At 29.4% G+C, this 25,108-nt stretch overlaps 4 protein-coding genes and 4 non-coding genes across 8 annotated transcripts; 3 read left to right on the forward strand and 5 right to left on the reverse strand.

Annotated features, from left to right (window-relative positions):
- Nucleotides 1-369: 369 nt before the first annotated feature.
- Nucleotides 370-496, reverse strand: LOC113860458. The gene has a single exon (XR_003503910.1). It is a non-coding gene; the product is annotated as a small nucleolar RNA snoR80 (small nucleolar RNA).
- Nucleotides 497-639: 143 nt separating this feature from the next.
- Nucleotides 640-746, reverse strand: LOC113860448. The gene has a single exon (XR_003503900.1). It is a non-coding gene; the product is annotated as a small nucleolar RNA Z152/R70/R12 (small nucleolar RNA).
- A 74-nt stretch (nucleotides 747-820) lies between these two features.
- LOC113860447 lies at nucleotides 821-904 on the reverse strand. The gene has a single exon (XR_003503899.1). It is a non-coding gene; the product is annotated as a small nucleolar RNA R11/Z151 (small nucleolar RNA).
- A 151-nt stretch (nucleotides 905-1,055) lies between these two features.
- Nucleotides 1,056-1,153, reverse strand: LOC113860446. Its single transcript, XR_003503898.1, has one exon. It is a non-coding gene; the product is annotated as a small nucleolar RNA Z157/R69/R10 (small nucleolar RNA).
- Nucleotides 1,154-2,748: 1,595 nt separating this feature from the next.
- LOC113859040 (peroxidase 3-like) lies at nucleotides 2,749-4,244 on the reverse strand. Its single transcript, XM_027491857.1, has 4 exons — nucleotides 4,005-4,244; nucleotides 3,723-3,914; nucleotides 3,241-3,403; nucleotides 2,749-3,161 (listed from the first exon to the last, which is right to left on the reverse strand). Exons 1-4 carry the CDS (start codon nucleotides 4,218-4,220, stop codon nucleotides 2,749-2,751), a joined length of 984 nt encoding a protein of 327 aa, XP_027347658.1. The 5' UTR covers nucleotides 4,221-4,244.
- An 11,849-nt stretch (nucleotides 4,245-16,093) lies between these two features.
- Nucleotides 16,094-19,392, forward strand: LOC113858006 (protein translation factor SUI1 homolog). The gene is made up of 5 exons (XM_027490395.1): nucleotides 16,094-16,154; nucleotides 18,338-18,439; nucleotides 18,537-18,742; nucleotides 18,929-18,982; nucleotides 19,076-19,392. The coding sequence occupies exons 2-5, from the start codon at nucleotides 18,403-18,405 to the stop codon at nucleotides 19,118-19,120; spliced, it is 342 nt and encodes a 113-aa protein (XP_027346196.1). The 5' UTR covers nucleotides 16,094-16,154; nucleotides 18,338-18,402; the 3' UTR covers nucleotides 19,121-19,392.
- Nucleotides 19,393-21,171: 1,779 nt separating this feature from the next.
- Nucleotides 21,172-24,498, forward strand: LOC113857577 (putative pentatricopeptide repeat-containing protein At5g37570). The gene is made up of 4 exons (XM_027489617.1): nucleotides 21,172-23,068; nucleotides 23,659-23,864; nucleotides 24,053-24,106; nucleotides 24,200-24,498. The coding sequence occupies exon 1, from the start codon at nucleotides 21,371-21,373 to the stop codon at nucleotides 23,015-23,017; it is 1,647 nt and encodes a 548-aa protein (XP_027345418.1). The 5' UTR covers nucleotides 21,172-21,370; the 3' UTR covers nucleotides 23,018-23,068; nucleotides 23,659-23,864; nucleotides 24,053-24,106; nucleotides 24,200-24,498.
- Nucleotides 23,059-24,335, forward strand: LOC113859716 (protein translation factor SUI1 homolog). Its single transcript, XM_027492421.1, has 4 exons — nucleotides 23,059-23,068; nucleotides 23,659-23,864; nucleotides 24,053-24,106; nucleotides 24,200-24,335. Exons 1-4 carry the CDS (start codon nucleotides 23,059-23,061, stop codon nucleotides 24,242-24,244), a joined length of 315 nt encoding a protein of 104 aa, XP_027348222.1. The 3' UTR covers nucleotides 24,245-24,335.
- Nucleotides 24,499-25,108: the final 610 nt, after the last annotated feature.

A 25,108-nucleotide genomic window follows, 5' to 3' on the forward strand; every position in this document is an offset into this window, starting at 1 on the left:
TGTCTGAACTGGAATAGTAGAATATGCCACTCAGTCTGAGCTAATGAACGTTTGGCTGCAGGAATCACGCACTCAGCAACCAGATTCCATGTCACTCCTCAAGCCTGTACATGTTCAATCTGGAAGATTTGCTTTGAAATTATAGAGTTCAGGAATAAACACAAGTTAAACACATTTTGTCCTGATTCAAAATAAGTTTGCTGCGAGATAAGCATCACATGTAATTTAAGATATTTTAGATAAAATAATCAAAATAAATTCTTCCTACCTATAAATTAAATAAAATTTTCACAATATATATTCCTAGAGGATCTCAATTCCCAGATTCAGCTTCAAAATTATTTAAAATTGAAAAAAAAAAAGTGATTAAAATGTTAGTGGCGTTTCCAAGACCAAATGGTATTGAGAAGAAACCATCAATCAGGATGACCACATGAATGGATATGGCGTCCGAGCCATTATACCAAGAGAAACAAAAACATCCCCCGGAATTGGTAATGGACGCAATGAAAATATAGAGATAAAATATTGAAAAACACAATATAACAACCACAAACCATCAAAGCAAAACAATTAAGCTATTATAATCAGGCATTCATTCAATTTATTCACACTTCATAATACAAGTTTATCTACCAAAGTGCTCAGTGGAAGGAGAAGTCGTTAAAAATAAGGGCTCACGGCGAAACCTTGTGGTATCGTCCACTGCCCAAAAACACCTATGTGCTTCGTATCATCATTGCACCCATTACAACAATTCCTAGTTACAAAACAATTAATAACATTCATCAGAACACAAATAAAAATTAAATTTAGATAATGGCTTCAGTGTGTGTAACAATCAGATCATTGATGGAAATCTCACTGAAATCCGCTAAGATAATTAAATTATCATCATAAGCCACATTTAAATAAGCTTTGCGAAAAAATCAATGATCTTGGAAAAAACTGAAGGCTAAAAAGGAAAATAATTTTGGGAAAGAAAATTTTGGGCAGATCAAGAGAATATGAATTATTCACACAAATCCCCTAATTACCAAGAAATTGGGAAATTTGGGTGTGCTCAGACAGCCAAGGGTTTGATAATCAACTTCTGAGTAAATTCCCAGATCAGAAACTCTAGTCCACAAAATTGCCTCGTCACAGCACACACAAAAACCCTAAAACTGTAATTTCAAAAGAGAAGGAAAAGATTCATGGCACAAATCATAGAAACAACGAAACCCCATTTCAAAAAGATGAAATCTATATGAATATTTTAGCTACGCATGGCACAACATTAAGAACCCCATTACACTATTTGATTGCGCTGACGAGAGAAGAAGAAGAAGAAGAGATTGATTAAAAGGAGTGGCAATAGGTTCGATTATATAGGCAGTGAAGGGTGAATCCCAAATTAGGGTTTATGGAGTGTGGGCTTAGCATTGAAAGATGCCCGTAATGTAGAGTGGGCTGGACCTTCAACTCCAAATCCAAAATCCACTTCCCTCGTTTTCTTCCAATATGCAAATAATTTAATATATTTTTATTCATTTATATGCATTTTATTACTGGATCTTCTAGCAATTTTGATTTCCTTTTATAAATTTATATAAAATATTAAAGTTTTACTCTCTCTCTATCCATATCATCAAAATTTGAATATTATTTATTTAGCTATTTAATATAAACAAATTGTAAAAATTACCAAAAAAAATAAATTATGTGTAGAATCAACAGAGCAGCAAGTATTTGACATGTTATACTTTAATGAAATAAATATAAGATGAATAAAGAATTATGTTATAAATAACATTAAGGCCCGTTTCTTCTTCTTTTTTGTGTCTGTGGAATAATTTTTCAGATCGTTTACAATAAGTAACTATTTTTAAATTATAAAAATATTGCTAAAAAATTTTTAATTTTATTTTTTAAAATTACACAACTATTGCGAGTTTTTAACTAGAAAAATACATTTTCTTTTCCTTAAAGAATACGAACACTGAATGAAAATGCAAAACTAAATTACCCAAAACATAAATTATAATTAAATTAGTTATATATAGACCCAGTTTGAGAACTAAACTTCTAGATAAAATTTTATAAAAATAAAATTTAATATAAAAAATTAAAAAAATATCTATAAATTTAAAACAACTTGTCTCATTAAATTTTAAATATATAAATAAAAGATTCAAAAAAATAAAAAAACATTAATTAATTTTAATTCATGAAAATAATTTTATTCATTTTACCACATAATATTTGACTCATATGAATAGTTATTGAGTTATCCGAATTAAGCGATTGGTGTATATATATAATTGTGGTTCAAGTGGAACAAAGCTATAATTTGAAATAGTCTTAAGTCAAGACATATAAAGCTTAGTGTAATATTTCAATTAAATCAAATCTCATACTTTAACCGCATAAAAGGGAAAACAATCGCGTCTGAAGAAAATGCTAAAAACCTTATACCCAAAATCAATAATAATGCACTCTCAATGCAGCAAAGGATTTATTGTGCTGATGACCTGATGTGTATCACAAGACATTCTCTCTTTCTCTTCTCCGCCTCTTATAACATGACTTCCCATCATCCCCCATTGGTTCCCACATTACTTGCAAAAACAACCACACCATAGGGTATCATATCATATATTATAACACCACTAGCTTAACATAAATAACGTACAAGACCAAAAATAAATAGTGCATGAAAAGTAGACGTAGAAATTGCACTAGGATGGGTCATTATCAACTACTTTCTTAGCTATTTACTAGTGCACAATGTTTCCTAATCTCTGCTTCAGTCCCAGTCTTGACTTTATTTCGACCCATTTTTTCCATGGACTTGGCGAATTCAAAAAAGAATCTTTGAGTTGACATACGTTGTTTGGCAATAATAGACCTTGTGGTAGAACTAGTAAGCAATGCAGCATCTGATTGGAACAAACCCCTTCTTTTAACAACTTGATTATAATACCCAAGATCAAATGTATTGCGACTTCCAGGGTCCATCTCAAGAAGTGTGGTGTTATCATTGATATTCTTACACTTAAAGGTCTTGAGATTTGTTGCATATTCACTATCTAGAGTTGGGTCTGTGTCACCCTTGCCAGTAAAATTATATAGACGAGTCGCAATTGTTGAGCAATGGGCAACACCAATCGTGTGAGCACCTAAAGGAATTCAATTTTTGGTGGTCAGAAACAAAGAATCTAACATGTGGAGAAAAGGAAGCTTATGTTTTTTACATACCGGAAAGCACGACAAGGTCATTTGCATCAAGTCCAGCATCGCCAAAGAGTGTTAGGAGGGTGGTGAGGTTGTGAAATGGAGCAGGAAGGCTACGCAACACATCTGCTGCTTTAGAGATAACCCCATCCCTTCGACCTGTTGGAACATTCCAATAAGGTCCCCCCTATAATTTCATGCCAATCATGGTAAAATAAACAAAGGGTCATTTCCATTCTTTAATTGTGAAAAAAAAAATGTAGTTAGATTATAAAATTAACATAAAACATAAGTTCCATTGAAGAGATGCCAATGTAATTTGTTTAAATAGAACTTTATAGTTCCTTTAATTATTGCAATATTTACATTAGTATTGTTATATAAAAAAAGTAAAATATATAAATAAAATGTAACTAGGAGTATTTGAAATGGAGGACAAAAATATGTGTCAGATATGGATAGGCATGACTCTACTTCCATTTTTGAAGTGTCGAATAAATACTTACTATGGAATGGACAGAGTCTCTGGCAGTCAAAGCTAATATATCAGCACAAGAGACCACCCCAGGGCATTCAGCTTCAACAAGACTCTTTATTTTGTCTATGAAGCCAAAGCCTCTAAGTGTAAGATTTGGAATAGAGTCCTTTTCAGCTTGATTGTTTTTTGTTGAGTTCAGAAGCACTGATCCATCACAACCCTGAAATCAATGCTAGATGTTAGCTCCTCTAAATTTACAAAATAATCATTAACTATAAATGAAAAATAAATATGAAATGAAAGCACAAACTTCAACAAAACAGTCATGGAAGTGAAGTCTTATGAGAGCAGCTGCTAATGATGGAACATGGGGGATATGCTCTTCAACATACTTCAAAATGATTTGTTCGGCTTTTGGACAACTTTTAGTATAGAAATCCAGTTCTAATTGAGCATGAGTTGATCCAATTAACGTTACAAGACAGATAATCAAAACCTTGAAGTAACCTTGGCTTCCCATTCCCATGTAATTGGCAAAGACCTTAGTTACCAGATATGGGAACAACTCAAATACTTCTTGTAAGAAGCAATTTCATTTCATTGTTCATTCCAGAATATTGTCCAGTTATTTATAGTCCTCAGTTTGGGTTACAATTAACGGGGCAAATCATAGAGATGGTCCACGCAGCATGTGATGTACATGTTACTTTATCATATAGTTCCACATAATAATGTTAGTAGTCAGATAAAAAAATAGTTAGTTGGGCATGTCCTTATAGGATAAGTGTTAATAAATTCCAAATAATATATATAGACCATTTCTTTTACATTTGCAATATCACATCTTCTTCGGACTGCATAGCTTTAATTTATTGGTCAGATTGAATAATAGTTAAAATTTTAAGAGTTTCTTGCGGTGGTTAACATACATGTACAAAGAATTGATGTGTATTTCCTAACAGCAAATTGAATGACTGTTTATAAGCAGGATTTAAGGAGAAATTTAAGAATGAATAGTTGACTTACTTGCTTTATATATGAACCCATATGCGGTATCCTGTCACACAATTGAGCTGTCCATGGCTTAAATTAAATTAACGATAGCTTCCTGTTGCCACCTATAGACTATTTGTTTGGACATATGAAATGAGAACGTGGCACATGAATTATAGAGTGGGTGAACAAACAGTTGCATGGTTTTAATCATTATGATTATGTATAAACACATAAAATACTAGATGATGACAAAGGTAAAGACAACACAGCTGGGGAAGTCTTTTAGTAAATAAGTCAGGAACAGCTTCTTAATCAGTTCTTATTGAATAGGTTTTTATTGTTCTAATTCAATGTCAAAGGAAAATAACAGTTGTAAAATACTGTATATATCCATTTGGTTTATCGTTAGAATAAATTTAGATAGAACTGATATATATATATATATATATATATATATATATATATATATAGATAGATAGATAGATATATAGATAGATAGAGAGAATATATCTAAGAAACTAAAGTTATTGGAGATTAACAAAAAACTTTAATTGTAATTACTAAACAGTACTAAGAATATCTAAGAAACTGCACTTAAGTTTTTTGTCTATAAAAATGGAGAAAATTATATTAAAATGTGTATATTTTTTAATGGAAGAATGTGATAATTTTTAAAGGTAAAATGAATGGGCCAGTGTCTTGATTTACAAGTGCCTGTTTGTTAAAACTTGAGAATTTGAAATTGTGTTAATTTGCAGGGATCTGGTCTAAAGGCACGTGGATGTAAAGTTGACTACAAGCATGCATTACAGTGATAAGCTTTAAAATTACAAGTCAAAACTACGTAGAGGGAGATAGTTATGGCTAATGTAGTGGAGAGAATATTGTAGCGTGAGCTTGACCAACATTTCTTGCTTAATATGTAAAACTATGACCTGGCTTTCCCTACCATTCAAACGAATAAGGATACCGGAAAGCTTACACCGGACCACCCCAGTACGAGTTGAAATTTGTCTGTATAAAATCTCTCTCTCTCTCTCTCTCTCTCTCTCTCTCTCTCTCTCTATATATATATATATATATATATATATATATATATATATATATATATATCAATTAGGGTATCAACTATAAACTTGATTTTTCAGATTCTAATTTTATTGCTATCATTTATCAACGTGTGTTTAAAAAGTCAAATTTCCGAAATATGACATCAACTTCAAGATATGATAAACTAATGGAGCATAAAACAGAAAATAATTAACTCTATTTAGCACTCAATGCAAAATAAAGTTATTTTAATATTAAATTCAAACACAATATCTCTGCATGCATGGCTAATTTCAAACCATAAAAAAGAAAACCTTAGAGTTCATAATTTATATGTAATATTTTACCACAGAAGCTAAAGAAATTAATAATATATTCCCCGTCCATAACTCCATGTTGTTGATGCAATCTCCAAAGATAGACCTTTAAAATTTTCAAAGGAACTAGCATCTATACTAGCTAGTCTTAATTTTAGTTTATTTTTTAGCTACAAATAAAGGCGAATAACTTCTCTTTCTACTCGTTTATTATTATTTGATTAAAACATTTTAAGAGTTACATGTAAAAGTGATTTATTTATTTATTTATTGCTTGTAACTGTTATACTATATAAAGTTTTATTTTTGTGCGACTCATGTCATATGATAACATTAGATTTTTTCCTTTTTCATTCACTCTTTTCCTTTCAAAATTTTTTATTATTTTTCGTCAATTTTAATTACAGCTTGATAATAAATAATAGATATATATTTCAATAAAAATCAATCAATCAATTAGACACCAGTAAAATATTATTATGGTAAATTTAAATATTAATATAAAAAATTAATACAATATTGATATTTTATTGCGTAATCAGAGTTTGAAAACTATATTATAACAATATAAAAATTTAAGTCAGTCTAAAATCACCCAAAAAAAAATCAATTAATTAAACATGAGTCCTCTCAATTCAATTAAATAAAGTTTCACACATAAAAATGATCTCATTTGCAAATTGCACGTAATTCATCAGATATTATAATTATTTCAAATAACATTTCTTTTTAAACATATAGATAATTCACACAAAAAAAAAAATTCTCTCGTGTAATTTTTGTTGCTCAATTTATCATTTTTTTAAGTCTCGTCTTTTTTATTTTTTATTTTCTTTTTAAGATTTTTTTTATTTTTTCTCATATTTAGCATTTAGTTAATTTTGTTTGCTTGTGTTATTTTGTAACTTCTACATTTTTCAATTATTAAAATGGCACGAAAGTTCAAAGAAAGGATTTCACAAAGAAGAAAAGGGAGTCATATTATACTGCAAAATAAGGTTAAATTTTTTTATCATAGTATTTTATTTCTATAAATATTTTCTTCTTTCTCAGAGGAATTTAGTGTTTTCATTGTTTAATTCATTTTTTTAAATTTTATCTTTTTACTTTTTCTTTTGATTTCTAATCTTCGTTCTCTAAGCTAAGCTAGACTTCTATGTTTTAGCGTTGGAAATAAATGAGTATACTTAATTAACTGTTAAATGCTTTATATGAATAATTTTTATATAAAATTAAATCATTGAAAAAATTTGATTTGGCCTATACTTTAGCATAATATAATTGAAAAATTAAAATTTGAAAAAGTCACTTCCTTTAATAAATCAATTCGTTTATTAGATCCAATAAAATTCATTTTGACATAAACAAGATTATGGAATGGACTAATAAATAATTTCAAATCAAAATTTAAATTAATATTAAAATTAAACTCATAATTAATTATATGTAAAATTAACTAATTTTATAAGGTATTAAATCAATAATATAAGTAACTACTCTACAACGTAAACTGCGAGAAGTAGGGGAATACATTGACCCCAAAATGGAGGACGGATTTTAAAACTGTCCAATTGCTGAATTACATGTTTTAAATCTGCCCCAAATGAAGAGGTAGCATGTCAAAGGTGAGACTACCATAGCCAACTTGATGTGTAAGGCAACGAATAGTGCTCAAAGCCTAAACAATCTACGTTACTACTGCGTGTCAAAAACAACCATATACTTTTTAAGTCAACTAGATGATGCCTTGAATTCATGAACCCCATATCTTGCATGGTCTTGTATCTATCATGCTTCGTGTACTAGTTCAACGATCCATGTTAACCAATGATTAGTTTTCATCAATAAAGAATAGCCTCTTCTTGATTGCAAGGGGATCGGATCTTGACGGCATGAAATCAAGAATGGAAAAGTTACAAAATATAAAAGAAAAAGGAAGATTCATATCACCTGTGGCCAAGGTTTTGATCTTTAAGCCATTATATTTTACACAAACACACAGAGAGAGAGAGAGAGAGATTTATTTCAGGTCCTTTATTTAAATCAATGAATGGAATTTCTCAAGCATAATCATCTTGTTTGCTATTGCATTAGGCTGTCGGCAGCTGGGTGAGGCCACCAGTGTCCTCGTGCTCGAATATTATATGAAAATGATCCCTTTGAATTTCATTTATGAGAAAAGACAATTGGGAAATTTTATATAATTATCAACATATGGGTAAATTTTTGAATTACCTACACCATGTAAAAGAAATTTTAAATTCATAATGCATACTTTCTCTTATGAAGATTCAAATGCACTGCATGGATCACATGCATGTTTTGACCTTGACAAGTGACTAGCAATTTTTTGTTTTGATTATATCATTCATTAATATGCCCTTGCTAAACAACTATGATATATCATTCATTTGTCTAAGTTCATCTTATAAACCCAAGTAAACTCGAGATGTCATATATATATGATATAATAACTTTCAAATGCTCAAGCATGCACATGCAAGGAAAAAGTTGCAGCTGCTCTTCATTATCATTATATTGGTTGCTTTGGGAGTCATAATTTCCAGCTTGGCACCTTCAGTTTTGAAATATTGAGAATATACCTCTAAACAGATTGTTTGTCTCTTCGGCAATCTTATTCTTCATGATGTAATAATAAATTCACAAAAGAATGCCAAAGATTCGTCATGCAAAAAAAAAATGAAAAAGGAACACCTTTTTGGCTTTTAAAAAATATAAACATGTTCCTCTCAAAGACCTCTTTTCTCAGATTTTTCATCAAAGCTAGCTGTTTATCTTTCGCTTTCTGTATGTCTTTTCTTCTCTATTCAAATACTGGCCCCTTGCGTTGTAAGAAAAATGTGTTTTTTTCTATTGTAAGTAATAATTTTGAAAAGGGAAAGAATCATAATTTAGCAGAACATGTTTCTTTTGAGGCGCAAATATAAGGAATAGAATGCTGCTATATTCACTCATTCAATAAGGAATGTACTTCTACCTACTACGTATTTCATATCTTATTTTTTATGCTCCACATTTAAAGCATTTTTTAAAAATATATTTATAATATGACTTGCCTAAATTTACTTAATTTAATGATGAATGGAGAAATTAACTCTGCCTATAATTTCATAGTTACGGTTTCAAGTTTAGATAAAGGAAAAAAGTTGTGTTTGCCTTCAACTACCAACATAAAATTTATTTATTGAAACTTTTATATAGATTACATACGATAATATTATATTAAGATTATATCGTTATAAACAAATAACATAATATACAACTCAAGTATAATATCAAATAAGTTAGACTCATTGTATTATCACATGAATGTAATGCTAAAGGAGTAAGAATCATATTTTAGTTAAATGAATATAAGTAAATAAGTTAATCTAAAAACATGTGTTTATGTTTGGTTTATAAAATATTAGTACGAGAAAGTTATTGAAAATAATCAACACTATAATTCATAAAAAGATTAACATTAAGTGTTTTAAAAAAATAAATATGAAAATAACGCTAAAAAGCTACATATTATAAGTTTCAAACTTTGATACACAAAAAAAAGTAAACAAAGAAGAAGAAAGAATAAAGTAAACATAATTGTAAATAATATTTAAAAAAAAAACATAGTAGAAATAAAAAAGATTGAAGGGAAGATATTGTCCTTAAAGTTATTGATTGTACAAAATAATATTAATATTATCAATGATTTTGTATTCTACAAGTTAGCTTATAAACTCATTTAAAAGCAAAATTTTAGGTAGATTTGGAGGGTTGATCCATTCTACAAATTAAAAAAATTTCAAAAATTAAAATGTTAAGGCATAAGTGGACAAACAAAAAAATGACAAAATAGAAAATAATAATATATGACAAAAATATTAGAATAATAATAATAATAATAATAATAATAATAATAATAATAATAAATCATTTAAAGTGATTTGGTCATATATAAAGAAAACTTTTAAAAACATCAATAAAAAAATAATTACATAACTCTTAATTTAGTAAAAATAGATTGAAAGAGACTTCAAAGACCTTTAAACAAAGTTATAAAATAATATTTATATAAGTAAAGCAATATCAATTAATGAGATAAAATTTAATTGGTATTCTAATGATAAATGGAAAAATTAAGAAAGATAATTTACATAATTAAATTATTTTGAGTTTGATTGGTTTGTCGTTGTTGAATTGGAAACCGATTTTGAAAACGAAAATCAATAGTTGTAGTAAATAAAGCACAATTTGTGAAACACGTTTAATGGTTATTGTGATTATCTTTTCATTCTCCAGAAATCAATTCCAGCAATTATACAAAAAAAAAAAAAAGCACTTAGAGTTACTAGAATTGATTTTAAGTATATAATAAAACAAAAAATTATTTTAAAATAATTAAAACTATCAATAGAAATAAAAAGTTACATAGTATATAGTTTTAGATAAGTACCTAAAATATTACAATTGAAATAATTAAATGAGAGCATAAAACTATATATATATATATATATATAAAGAGGTGATAATAGCGAATCACAATCTGATTTATCGACAGCATCTCGTCAGAAAAATTAAAGTGTTGGAAAAGAAATGCCAACTAATCAGTGGTCAAGTTGTTGGTTGGTCAATTTCAATCGTTAACCATATTTTATTAAATTAAAGTCTCACATAAATAAATGATAAATTTAATTTATATTAAGATTTTTTTATTAATTATTAAACTGGTGTATTAAAAATTAATAGATACAGAAAAATTCTTAAATTTTTATAAACAAATTAAATCAACAAGTCCAATAACTCCTGACCTGTATAATCCAATTTAAAATGTGAATTAGGCAAAGTTAAATAGGTTAGTGTGTTTTAAATTCTCAACTCACACTCAGCAAGTATACAATGAACTCAATATAAGTTCGATCCGTATTAACATTCTTATCTTTATTTGTTTATCTATAATTTCTAAAGAAAATGAAAATATTACAAATTTATTTGTTTATCTATAATACACATCCTATATAATTAACAACTAAAACATATACACTAAAATGAAAAATAAGAACAAACAAAAGCCTCCTATAAAATTTTAAATTTATAAAAATAGCACATCTCGACACAATAATACTCTGAAGGAAAAAAATTAGGGCAGAATAAAAAAGCCTCCATTTGTTACTAAAAAAATGAAAAGCTTTTTATTCCAATAGAGAGACTTTTTTAGGTATAGAGGAAACATTGGCCCCTCCTTTGTTATTTGAATTGGTCCATTTTAGTATTTTTAATGATTACACATGCTTATTATATTAAAAGACCAACATGAACAAGTTACATAGATAACGACACAAAGTCCCTTCACATCGTTTCATGGTGGATCTTAAATGTACTCTTTCTATTTATTTTTATATGACACAGGTAAGATATCAAACAAAAAATTAAAAATAATATTTTTATTTTTATGAAAGATGTTAATTATTTTTATGCCCCTTCTGTCTTTTTTTTATTAATAATTATTATTTATTTTAAGGGTATAAATAAAATATATATATATATTAATAGTGTCATAAACTTTTTAAAATGACATATAAATGAAAATAGTTTTTTTAATATGATAGACAAAAGGAAAGAAAAGTGGTCTCATTATTTTATGTTTCCTTCGAAAGAAGATTTTATTAATTTATATATTTTTTAAATTTTAATTTAAATATATTTACGGTATAATGATAGTGTAAAGATTAATTACAAGATTATCATTTAATTGTAAATTTTCATAATAATAAAAAATATCATTTGTATATTAATTAATATAAAATTATATTAATAATGTATTTTAATTTGTTGACAATATAAAAACTTTTACATTGACTGTATATAAAAATTAAAATTTTATTCTTAATTAAAATTTAAAACAAAATTTTAAATGTTACTTTGAAATCAACCTATATTCACTGCCTCTGTAAAGCAAAAAAAAAAACAAACAAGTTATATGTTAATTTCATCCTAAAATGTAAATTAATGGATTTAAGATCAATAATGGGTTTAAGGGAATAAAATATTAGAGTGAGGTAGATGTCAGAGAAGAATGTCTAGTTATTACGAAATTTTGCTTGCTTGGGAAGTTCTAATAGCACTAATGATTGATATTATGCGAAATTTCAAAGTAGATCACAACAATCTAATAAAATTATTAATAATTTACTGTAGCAGAAACAAGCCTACACACAGTTATCACTGTCATTCCCTGTTGGATAATGAAAATGGAGACTGTTTTGTGTTTTCACCCTCACGCCAAGGCATGCTACACCACTATGCTACTTACTCTAATAAAATTTAGTATTTGAACTTGAACTTAAGAGTTAAAACTAAAACAAACTAGTGTAACAATAATAATGCAATCCATTTATTCAACGAGGATTCTAGATATAAATGTGATTTCAAAAGGGTCGAGACCCAGTGAATCACTGGATTGTATCAAAATCATTCAAATGTTTTAACTTATTTTATTAAAAAATCATAAACATGTTTTAATGAAAAGAACGGATAGACATTCTACTGCATCCAATGCAATGGAATTCTTCAATTCATTGCCAATTCCAAATATATGCTAACACAAACAAACTCGAAATCAGATATTCAAATAGTAACTTCGAGGAAATCTCAAGCTCTTACATTCAATTATTGTACAAGCTGACACAAAATAAAAATTAGTGTTTTATACAAAAGAAACTCATACATGAATACATTACAATTAAAAAAATCGTAGAATTGTAATGCACTCTTTAATAAATAACCAGCATACACATCTTTAATACGAACGTACAAATTAGAGATCATGGAACTTAACTTTAGAAACAAAAGATTCTAACCAAGAAGAAATTCTGGCCAAGTAAACATAAAATGATCCATAGACTCATCTTCAATAGGATTGAAGAAAAGGTAAAGGTGGGACCCATCTTGGACTCCACAATCAATCAGAGATGCCTTTTCTTCTTCTTTGCTCATCATAGGACTACGATCGGCGTCAAGTACAAGGATCAAACGCTCATAGGGGAGCTTCTGTTGGACCTCAATTTCCCTTTTTAGATCTTCAACCGTGGCATCATTTTCCACTTGCACGTGGAAAAGTGTTCCTGTCAAGTTCTCCACCACCACCTTCATGGCCCTATACACCAATAACGATTACCAGTGCCCCTTTCTGCCATGTTTACTCAACTTAAAGAACAAATGGGTAATGGGGAATAGGAGAATAGGAGAGTTTGGGTCGGAGTTACACACAAAATGCTCAAGTTATTCATGTGTGCTGCGTTTTCGGTAGTTAGTTTGTGCGAGTTCAATGCGTTGCGGTGCCAAAATTGTCCATTTTATGTATTATTAGTTTTTTAATGTTAACACGATATCCAAATCTTCAAATTTGAGCAGATGTTAATTGAGAAACAAATCTCACTGCTTTTTATTTGGAAATTTAATTTATGTTAATTATAAATTAAAATTAAACTTAAAGTGTTTGTTGCTTTGAAATTTTCTTTTACTTTTTTTTTTCATGTTTAATGCTGTGAAAAAGGATCTTAACTTTCTTTGATCCGAATTAGATGGCTCCCCGTTAAATCACAATGTTAGAAATCATGAGTTTATTAACCTATCCTTTGCTTTTGATAAATTTTGAAAAAAAGAGAGGAAAAGTATGATATAATTTTTTTGAAGAAAAGTTTCTATTTATTTTAAAAAAATTGTATATTAATAATACACTTTTGACACTCGTTTTAATATTTTTTTTTTTATTATTATTATTATTATTATTATGATTCAGTAAAGTATTCCTTGAGTTTGAATCAAGTTTGACGTGATTTAGCCACAAGACAAAAACCAATAATATGCTTTAAGTTGAAAACTTGCAAATAATGTTTCCCTTTTAGCATTGAAAATAAATTGCTAAAAAACCTGTCTCAGTTCACCCCTTCATCATGCCAATATGGTCAAATCACTGGTTCATGAGTTACAAATTACAACCTTAACATATATAAACCAAAGAAATGTAAATTTTCTGTTTCAATTAATAACAAAATAACCAGTTTGAGAAATCACTTTAAAAAACTCAAAGGAGAAATATTCATTGACATTCAAGATTGACACCTGTAAAAATATAATTTTATTCTGCACTCTTTCATTTAACTTGTACATCGTTTGATTTAATTTAATTGAACTTTGTTTTTTAGTTTTTAAAATTATTTAATTCATTTTTATGAAATCTTAACATATTTTTTAATTTTAATTTTATATTTATTTTACTTCTATTATTTTATATTTTTTTTATTTGAATAATCTCTCTTAATTAGAAACAGTGAATAATTTTATGCAATTAGTTTCATAACAATAATCAAAAGTCCAAAAGAATTAATAATATATATATATATATATATATATATATATATATATATATATAATTCTACCATGACAAGTTGTATGATATGACATTAGTAGCAACAGATTTGAAATTCTTCTAACAACTCTTGAAATTAATTGTGTGACTTAAAAAAAAAAGGAATAAAAGAAGTTTTAAAATGCAAACTCACTTGAATGTAGTCTATTATAACAATTATCCTTCATTTTTATGTCACTTGATTTAATCTCACTTTTTTATTTTTAAAATCATTTAATTTATTTTATAAAATCCTAGCATAGTTTTTAATTTATTTTATATTTATTATTTATTTTTTAGTCTGTTAGATTCTTCAATTTCTTTAACTCTTTATTAATCCAAAAACAATAATATTAAAAAGTACACGATCTAAACGAAAACAATTAAATACATTTTATTGTCATTTGTATTTATATTTTTTATTTTTTGCTCATTACTTAATCATCCAAAATGTTAAAAAAAAATTTGAAATAGGCAAAGCCTTATTATAAAGTTCAAAATGTGTTTTTATAAGGACTAAAAAGTGTTTGAAAAAGAAGTTTTTAGAGAGAAGAGAAGAGGAAGAAAAATTTTATATTTTAAATAAATATATTTAAAATTAATATTTATTCAAAATTAAATATATAAACCATATTAACATAAATGTAATATATTAATTATGATTATTATCATCTCACTTTTACATTGACAGAAAATTAGAATTGATGATTGCTCAATTTTTACCTTACCTCACCGTATATGTGCAAATGTAATATTATGGGTTAATGTGAAATAAGATTTTTTTTTTTTGTATTTATATTATACATATAAAATCAATTTATTTAGTTTGAGCTTCTGTATTCAAATTGTTTTATATACATAATTCTCTTGAACTTGTAACAATTATAACTTACAAGTAGAAAAATAATCAAAGATTCTAAGTCAATTATTTATGAAAAACAAAAATAAATATTATTTTTCAACCTTTTTTATGTAACAAACAAAATTTCTTTTGATAAAATTAACTAAAAACTTATATAGCGAAAAAAAAAATTAACGGAAAACTCATAAGTTTACAAGCAATTGATTGAATTATAATTGTTTAGTAAGATTAGTTAACATATATTAAATAATTAAAAAAACTAAAATCAGACGAAAAGAAAAGATTAAGAATTATATTATGTATAATTTATTTTTTAAATAATATACTCGAGAGAAAATTATTAATAATTATAATTTAAATTCTATTTTATTTTATTTTCAAAAATTAAGTTTTTTTTAAATTTTAAAGATATTCTACAAACTTAAATTTTTTTAAAAATATATAAACTCTTAAATAAATTATAAATTAATGTTACGAATACAACTACAATAATCTCATCTAAACACGGTATCTTTACACATATAGATTATCCATAAATCCTATTCCAAGATGCAAGCCTTTGTATGCCACTAAATACTTTTTGAAAATTTAAAACTACGGAGATTATTTATTACTATATCTTATATAACATAAAATAAAAATATTATAATTTAAAAAGTATAAAAATGGGAACCGCTGGCTCCTTTGCGTGGTAGAGAGAACTTCTCTCGTATCTAAACCGCCCTATATATAAACCTGACCCAGTTTAGGCTCCAATTTTTCTCACGTATATCGTTAATTCCTTCATTCATCCATTTTACTTTCTTCGTCTTTCGTAACTGTTAGGTGCGTTCACGATCCTCTTTGCTTCTGTGTATTTCTTCTTCTTTTCTTAATATCTTGTTTTGAGTGCTCTGTGTCATATGCTGTTTTATTTGGTCTTTGATTTGCGGGGTTTCCTTGCATTCATAACAAGATATACGTAACCAAGTTTGTGGCTTTTTAGCCCTTTGCCTTTTGTGAATGAGGACTTTCTTTCATACCTTGTTATTAATTTTCGTGTTGTATGTGTACTTAATTGGTTCTTTGTAATGTTAAGATAACGGTGCACTTGGGGATTTGAAGATTGTTCTCTTGTATCTTCATTTTGCATGATCATAATATCTGTTTCACATTTGAATAAATTTTTATGAATCTTTTTTCCTTTTTAATTTGGGGCTCAATATTTGCCTTTATTTTATGGTCATGCAATCTTGATATGGGGCTTTATTATCTTTGTTCCTTTGAAGTTTAGGTGAAGGAAATGGCTGGTGAATCATGTCTTTTTTGTGGTCAATTTGTTTGGCTTGTAAGTTCAGTCACTGTTACCTTGTTTCTGTGATTTTTCTTTTTTCTGGGTCAGGAGCAGGTAGCAGGTTAGGTTAACCTTTAGTTTCATGGAATCCTTGTAGACTTGTAGTCTCAAATAGATATACGATCCCATTTGAGTGTAAAGTAATGGATTTTTCTTGATCGAGTGCGTTCAAACAACAGTGTTGTAGTAACTTGTGAGGGAATCGGGTTATGCACATTCTTTGGTATCTTCGTATATACTGAATATATAAGGAGAGTGTCTGGTTTGTTTGTTTATTTGTTTTTTTTTTTTTTTTGTGTGTGTGTGGTATGTACAAGCATGTTTGTATGTCTATGTATTCCGAGGGCATTCATTCATGAGACTAATCAATGTTCGGCTGTGGGAACACAATAGGTGGCTTTGTTCTGATGTCATGAAAAGGGATAAGCTAAAATAGTGCACGTGAATAATGCAAATGAGTAATGACTAATGACACAATTTTCTTCTTCCTGGCTTGTGTTTCTTTTATTGATTGTTGAACTATTGATAATGGTAGAAGTTGAAATTTGCATTGTGGGATACAACAGTTTGTACATGCAACAGTTTATGTATAAGAATACAATGGTCTCACACATTTGTCAGGTAAAACAAAAGTGAAAGTGTAACACATTAGACCTACTACAGCCACATTATTTATCATATTTGGAAGACAAAATCCAACCTGCACTTCTGAACCAGCAAATTGAGCAATATTATTATCCTTGCATAATTTCATACTTGAAGCCACGTGACAGTAGCAAAACAACACCTAATGACTGCCTGAGAGCATATAACAGATCACATGAACAATGTTTGCCTTGTCACTACTTGTGAATCTTACCACAGACTAACTACAATGATTACCATAATGAACATGGCATTGAACTACAATAATGTCATCTACTGAATAACGAGATTGCTGGAAAATAAAACATCCTGCTGCATACACTTTTAACATAGATTGATTGTTGAACTATTGATAACGGTGTAAATTGAAATTTGCATTTTGGCATACATCAGTTTGTACATACGAGACCATGTAAATTTGAGGAGTCAAAGGTGCTGTTTAAAGGTAGTTGTTGCAATCAAACTTTGCATCTACGTATAAGCATTGAATCTAGTTGTGAGGAGTCTAGATAAGGAGCAAATGGTTGGAAAGAATATAACTGAGGCCTTGCATGATTGCTGCTGTTGGAGATATAAAATCATTCACAAGTCTTCATCTTATAACATAAGCTTTTAGAAGAGTTGGGCCCTGACGTTTGTGAGGGTAATGTGGGTTTCTTCTTTGGCATCATATTATTGATCTGTCATTTTTTACTGATATAAGGGACGTGTCATTATGGGGAATAATGATTTATGGTCCTCTGTTCTTTTATCATAACTGCAGAAAATCTTGACCTTTTAAAATATTTTATTTCATATCTGGCTATAGATGGTAAACATGGTGTAATAAATGTGAATGGCTGGTATGAAGAACTCCACATTGTGCAGTTATTTTAAAATGTATGCCTCTGTACAATAAAACTTATGTGGTACAGTTGCTCTTTATTCTGTTACAATTCATTTAGGGAGTATGATATAGAAAGCAACAGCATCTTCTGAAATACCATTTGGTGCATCTCATCTCTGACTCAGTATTTTTCTTCTCCTTTAGTGCTTGGCGGCAGTTGATCACATCAGAAAGACTTTATTTGTTACAAGTTACCAAGGGCGAGTTTCATGTCTGAATTCGACACAAACATCCCAACTACTTTTGGTGGGTGTTGAATTTCTCAGTTCATATATATAATTTTGGTATCAAAAGGGTTGTCGGCTATTTATCATTGATTATTGATGTGATTTGATAATTGAAGATCCCTTTGCTGAGGCAAATGCTGAGGACTCAGGAGCTGGGGCAAAAGAGTATGTTCATGTTCGTGTTCAACAGCGGAATGGAAGGAAAAGCCTAACAACTGTTCAAGGATTAAAGAAAGAGTACAGCTATAGCAAGATACTCAAAGACCTGAAGAAAGAATTCTGCTGTAATGGTACTGTTGTCCAGGACCCTGAGTTGGGCCAGGTTTGTGTTCTGTTCTTCATAAGTAATGTACTGTGTAATTATTTTATTTTGCAATCGTAGAAGAAAAAAATAGCTTTGTATTTGTAATCCGGTGGAATTTCTTTCTCTGTTCCCCAGCATATATGGTCATTCTCATTTTATGTGATTTTCAAGAAAGCCCTAAACATCAATTTTGTATGGGTGCAGGTCATACAACTTCAGGGAGATCAAAGAAAGAATGTTTCTACTTTCCTTGTGCAGGTAAACATTACGATGACTTGTTATAATGTGGCTGTTGTTCTTGTTGTAAAATAGTCTTGTAGTTTCTAAACTCCTCCATCATGTTACAAACAGGCTGGCATAGTAAAGAAGGAGCATATCAAGATTCATGGTTTCTAAGGCCTAACCAACAGTGGCAATTTAGCTTTCATGTTAAATATACAGCCTGCTGACTACATTTAATAGCATCAGAGCAGCAGCCTATAAATCTGAATTCAAGCTATCAGTCGCAGCAACATTCTGTTATATTGTAGTTAAGAGTTATACATAATATGCTCTTCTAGTTTTTGCCTTTTTTGGATGGTTATTACTGGGTTTGTGTGTTAAGGATTATATGTCTGCATCTATGACTGCTATCTTGAATAAATTTGTCATTGATCCTCCTTTTGCTCGTACTCAGCCTCATTTGGTTACTTTTTGTTTTGGACTCATGAATGCCAAGTGTTTAACTGTTCTGGGAACTATAACAAGTTTAGGTTTTGACCAAACTAATAAAAATTAAAACAGTATAGGTCCACCCAATAAACGATATAATAAAATAAGTATAGGAGAACGAGATAGAGACCAACTTAAATGAATATTTATTCACAACGATAAATAGTTTTCATTTTTAGTTTAATTTTCCAACTGAATAATATTCAGAATGAAAGTTTATTTCGACCATATTCTTTTGCAAAACGAGTTTGTGACAGTACAAGACAACGTATATCTTTTCATTTATTTAAATTATATATATCTATATATAATATTTATGATTTAATTATTGAATTATAAATATATTATTTTAATTATTTGTGTTAATTTTTATCAAAATTGAACATTTATAAGAATATAATTAAAATATTTTTATAACATGTGAATGAAATTAATTAATCAATGAAACACAATTGATAATTTTTATTTTTAACATTTTCTAATTTTTATAAACAATGTTTTAAATATTTTCTTTTACAAATTAAATAATATTTTTATCATTAAGAGAACAAAAATTATTTTCTAAACTTAAACAGCTGCTTAATTTAATAAATAATTTTTCACCTGTATAATATTGTACAAGATAAAAAAGTTACATATAATAAACTTTTAACTGTAATATTTAATAGTTTTAATGTATTAAATTCAGTAACTTAAAATTAAAATTATTACATATAATTTTTTTTACAATGCAGTTAACTATTTTATTAAGATTTTTTATTATTCAAATAATTAGTTGCTTACATTTCTGGTGATGGACAGAATGAATATCCCGTATTAATGTTTGATGAACACAATAAACAGAAGAATGATAAAAACAATAAGTTTAAATACCATCGTTCTCAATTTAATTATGTCTATAAATTCATTAACCGCATTTAGACCTCATTAATTCCTCCATTCAACTACCATTAACAGATTAACTCCACAAAATAATATTTCACCACAGCACCAATATTTTGTTTTATTAAATTAGCTGAAAATGTATAATTGGTAGCTTTTGATTGACAAGTTAATTAAAAGTTTATAGATGTAAATTTATAATTTATAACTAAATGATTGAAATATTTTTTGTTAAAATTATTTGTATAACAAGATGAAGTGTGTTAAGTTAATGATTAAAAAAAGTGTTAAAGTTATTTAATATTAATGTAAATTATTTAAAAGGTTAAAAGTAAAAATAAAAAATTATTAAAAACTAACTTTTAATAAGATGCTACTTAGAGTAACATTTTATGAACTAAATTATCTTTTAAAAAACTTTTTATTTTTCAAACTTATTAAAAAAATTACAAAGTCTTAAATAGTTTATAAACTTGAATTACTGAATACACCTAAAATCACTCTCTTAGACCCTGTGTGAGATGTTTTCATTCAAAAAGTTTAAGTAGTACAAGTTCCACTACTAATATTTTTTTAGACAATTTTGAATAAAGCATACATAGCTTAAATTTATCCTGATAATACCTAGTCTTAATTATATTATTAATTTTTTAAATTTGAACTGTCACAAGTTTCTATTAACTAATTAAGTTCTTTCATTTTAAAAGTAAGTAAATTTTATCCATCTTTCAATTTTTTTAATTAAAATTGAAAAATTAATATTTTTTCAAATCAATTGTAAATTTAAGGTGAGTGCGCTTGTGTCCCCCAATTCATCGTCTCATTGTATATTCAAATTACGAAAAAAGAGGCCGCCATTTTCTGGGGGTAAAAGCTAAATTCTTCTGCTGCCATATCCAACGGAGAAAACTTCACATTGTGCTTCCCAAGTAGAGCTTCTCCCACCCTTTTATTGTGTTCATATAACCCATTGATGCAATTAATCATTAGATTGAAGATCACCGAGGAAAATAACCTGAGCAGGGTTTCACTCTCATTTCGATTTCCACTTCCATGCCTTCATTTTGTGAATCCTCACGTCGTTCAGCTGCGAGCATAGCGACCCTACTGAAAGCCTGCAAAAGCAGACAACATCTTCAGCAAGTGCACGCTTGCATCATCCACCGAGGCCTCGAGCAAGATCACTTCCTCATTTCCCACTTCATTGTCCTCTCTCACTCCCTTTCTTCTCTTCCCTATTCAGACTCAGTATTCCACCGCGTTCTCGAACCTTCCACCTTCCTCTGGAACATCCTCATTAAAGCCCATTGCCAAAAGAGTCTCTTTTCCCATACCCTCTTAGCTTTTGTTCGCATGAAGGCGCAGGGTGCCCTTCCCGACCGCTACACTTACCCTTCTGTCATCAAATCCTGTTCAAGCAGGTGCAAGGTCTTGGAAGGAAAATCGGTTCATGGGTCCGCGTTTAGGTGCGGTGTAGAACAGGATATCTTCGTGGGCACCAGTTTGATTGATATGTATGGTAAATGTGAAGAGATTGGTGATTCTCGCAAGGTGTTTGATCAAATGTCACCGAGGAATGTGGTTTCTTGGACTGCTATGGTTGTTGGATATGTAAACGTTGGAGATGTTCTGGAGGCGAATAAGCTGTTTGAGGATATGCCACAGAAAAATGTGGCTTCTTGGAATGCAATGATGCAGGGGTTTGTAAAGGTAGGGGATTTGAGTAGTGCTAGGGGCGTGTTTGATGCTATGCCTGAGAAGAATGTTGTTTCTTTTACCACCATGATTGATGGGTATGCGAAGGCTGGTGACATGGTTTCTTCGAGATTTTTGTTTGAACAAGCTACAAACAAGGATGTTGTTGCTTGGTCTGCTTTGATGTCTGGATATGTCCAGAATAGACAGCCTAATCAGGCGTTGAAAGTGTTTCTTGAGATGGAATCGATGAATGTGAGGCCTGATGAGTTTGTGTTAGTTAACTTGATGTCTGCTTCGGCTCAGTTGGGTCAGTTAGAGTTGGCTCAATGGGTTGATTCTTATGTAAGCAAGAGCTCTATTGATCTTCCGCAAGACCATGTAATTGCAGCACTTCTGGACATGAATGCTAAGTGTGGAAACATGGAAAGGGCATTAAAATTGTTTGAAGAAATGCCTAAACGAGATCTTGTCTCGTATTGTTCTATGATACAAGGGTTGTCAATTCATGGACATGGGGAAGAGGCTGTGGATCTGTTCAACAGGATGCTGATGGAAGGGCTAACTCCAGATGAGGTGGCCTTCACGGTCATCTTGACAGCTTGTAGTCATGCTGGGCTTGTTGATGAAGGCTGGAACTACTTCCAGTCCATGAAGCAAAAATACTGTATTAGTCCTTCACCTGATCACTATGCGTGTATGGTTGATGTTCTAAGCCGGTCAGGGAATGTAAGGGAGGCTTATGAACTAATGAAATTAATGCCTGGGGAGCCTCATGCTGGTGCCTGGGGTGCACTTCTTGGGGCATGTAAACTATATGGTGATTCAGAGTTGGGAGAGATTGTTGCTAATAGACTTTTTGATCTAGAGCCTCAAAATGCAGCTAACTATGTGCTCTTGTCTGACATCTACGCAACAGCAGAGCGATGGATTGATGTTTCCCTTGTGAGAAGTAAGATGAGGGAAAAGAGATTGCGGAAGATACCTGGTTGCAGTAAAATTTAGTCCAAGTGATGTGGCTAAGGCCGCACTTTATTTTGCTAGTGATGATTCAAGGTATGTCAGTGACCATAAGTTGCACATAGACGGATGCTTCAGCATTTAATCGCTTGTTCCATATGTTTCAATACCCACAGTCTTGATTTTGTCTACTATGAAGAAGCAAGAGATATTATCTGTGGGTAGTATTTTAAAACTTACAATAAGGACTCATATATTGAACTAGTGTATGTTTCTCACTATGGCTTCTAGCTTAGGCTTTTTCTCTACCTTGTATATTTGTATTATTTTAAGAAATCGTCCTATTTGAGTCAATACAAGAATAAATCGAAATACATTTTTATCAAAGAAAAAAAAATTTATGTATAAGAATACAATGGTACTCTTGCCTGTATATAGAAAGTCTATACATCATTGTAAGTCTCACATATTTGTCAGGTAATACAAATATGAAAGTGTAACACATTAGACCTACTAGAGCCACATTGTCATATTTGAAAGCCAAAATCCAACCTGCACTTCTGAACCAGCAAATTGAGCAATATTGTTGTATTGAATTTCTCAGTTCATATACATTTTTGGTATCAAAAAGTTTGTTGGCTATTTATCATTTATTAATGATTATTGATGTGGTTTGATAATTGAAGATCCATTTGCTGAGGCAAATGCTGAGGACTCAGGAGCTGGGGCAAAAGAGTATGTTCATGTTCGTGTTCAACAGCGGAATGGAAGGAAAAGCCTAACAACTGTTCAAGGATTAAAGAAAGAGTACAGCTATAGCAAGATACTCAAAGACCTGAAGAAAGAATTCTGCTGTAATGGTACTGTTGTCCAGGACCCTGAGTTGGGCCAGGTTTGTGTTCTGTTCTTCATAAGTAATGTACTATGTGTAATTATTTTATTTTGCAATCGTAGAAGAAAGAAATGACTTTGTATTTGTCATCCGGTGGAATTTCTTTCTCTGTTTCCCAGCATATATGGTCATTCTCATTTTATGTGATTTTCAAGAAAGCCCTAAACATCAATTTTGTATGGGTGCAGGTCATACAACTTCAGGGAGATCAAAGAAAGAATGTTTCTACTTTCCTTGTGCAGGTAAACATTACGATGACTTGTTATAATGTGGCTGTTGTTCTTGTTGTAAAATAGTCTTGTAGTTTCTAAACTCCTCCATCATGTTACAAACAGGCTGGCATAGTAAAGAAGGAGCATATCAAGATTCATGGTTTCTAAGGCCTAACCAACAGTGGCAATTTAGCTTTCATGTTAAATATACAGCCTGCTGACTACATTTAATAGCATCAGAGCAGCAGCCTATAAATCTGAATTCAAGCTATCAGTCGCAGCAACATTCTGTTATATTGTAGTTAAGAGTTATACATAATATACTCTTCTAGTTTTTACCTTTTTTGGAAGGTTATTACTGGGTTTGTGTGTTAAGGATTATATGTCTGCATCTATGACTGCTATCTTGAATAAATTTGTCATTGATCCTCCTTTTGCACGTACTCAGCCTCTTTTGGTTACTTTTCATGAATGCAGTGTTTAACTGTCATGGGACCTATAGTAAGTTTTGGTTTTGACAATAAAACAGTATAGGTCGACCCAAAAAACCATATAAAAAGGGGTATAGGAGAACGATGTACAGACCAACTTAATGATTATTTATTGGCAAGGATAAATGGTTTTCATTTTTAGTTTAATTTTCCAAGTGAACAATATTCAGAATGAAAAATTATTTCGGCCATATTCTTTTTCAAAACAGATTTTGTTAAAGTAGGAGACAATTTATATCTTTTCATTTATATTTTAAATTATATATCTATATATTATATAATTTAATTATTGAATTATAAATATAATATTTTAATTATTTTTGTCAATTTTTAACAAAATTGAACAATTATAAGAATATAATTAAAATATTTTTATTTATTTTTAAAGTATATGCTATATAATTAATGACGATTGATTAGAAAAATTTTGAACTTTTTTTATCCTCACATGTATTCTTAATCTAGTTTCTTTTTCTGTTCTCGTAATTGTATTTGTTCCTTCTGCAGTATAGTTTAAAACTAATAAGTGTGATCATTTTGC

Source organism: Abrus precatorius, unplaced genomic scaffold, assembly GCF_003935025.1.
Source record: "Abrus precatorius isolate BTA unplaced genomic scaffold, Abrus_2018 Scaffold2, whole genome shotgun sequence".
NCBI lineage: Eukaryota > Viridiplantae > Streptophyta > Magnoliopsida > Fabales > Fabaceae > Abrus > Abrus precatorius.

What these genes read in the sequence shown, in the direction of transcription:
- LOC113859040 (XM_027491857.1), bottom strand. Translation starts at nt 4,220, where the DNA reads ATGGGAATGGGAAGCCAAGGTTACTTCAAGGTTTTGATTATCTGTCTT. An exon ending in TCCATGACTGTTTTGTTGAA is followed by an intron (nt 3,915 to 4,004) that starts GTTTGTGCTTTC and finishes CATTGATTTCAG; the next exon opens with GGTTGTGATGGATCAGTGCT. An exon ending in TGACCTTGTCGTGCTTTCCG is followed by an intron (nt 3,162 to 3,240) that starts GTATGTAAAAAA and finishes GAATTCCTTTAG; the next exon opens with GTGCTCACACGATTGGTGTT.
- LOC113859716 (XM_027492421.1), top strand. An exon ending in AGGACCCTGAGTTGGGCCAG is followed by an intron (nt 23,865 to 24,052) that starts GTTTGTGTTCTG and finishes GTATGGGTGCAG; the next exon opens with GTCATACAACTTCAGGGAGA. An exon ending in TTTCTACTTTCCTTGTGCAG is followed by an intron (nt 24,107 to 24,199) that starts GTAAACATTACG and finishes TGTTACAAACAG; the next exon opens with GCTGGCATAGTAAAGAAGGA.
- LOC113857577 (XM_027489617.1), top strand. Translation starts at nt 21,371, where the DNA reads ATGCCTTCATTTTGTGAATCCTCACGTCGTTCAGCTGCGAGCATAGCG.
- LOC113858006 (XM_027490395.1), top strand. Translation starts at nt 18,403, where the DNA reads ATGTCTGAATTCGACACAAACATCCCAACTACTTTTG. An exon ending in AAACATCCCAACTACTTTTG is followed by an intron (nt 18,440 to 18,536) that starts GTGGGTGTTGAA and finishes TGATAATTGAAG; the next exon opens with ATCCCTTTGCTGAGGCAAAT. An exon ending in TTTCTACTTTCCTTGTGCAG is followed by an intron (nt 18,983 to 19,075) that starts GTAAACATTACG and finishes TGTTACAAACAG; the next exon opens with GCTGGCATAGTAAAGAAGGA.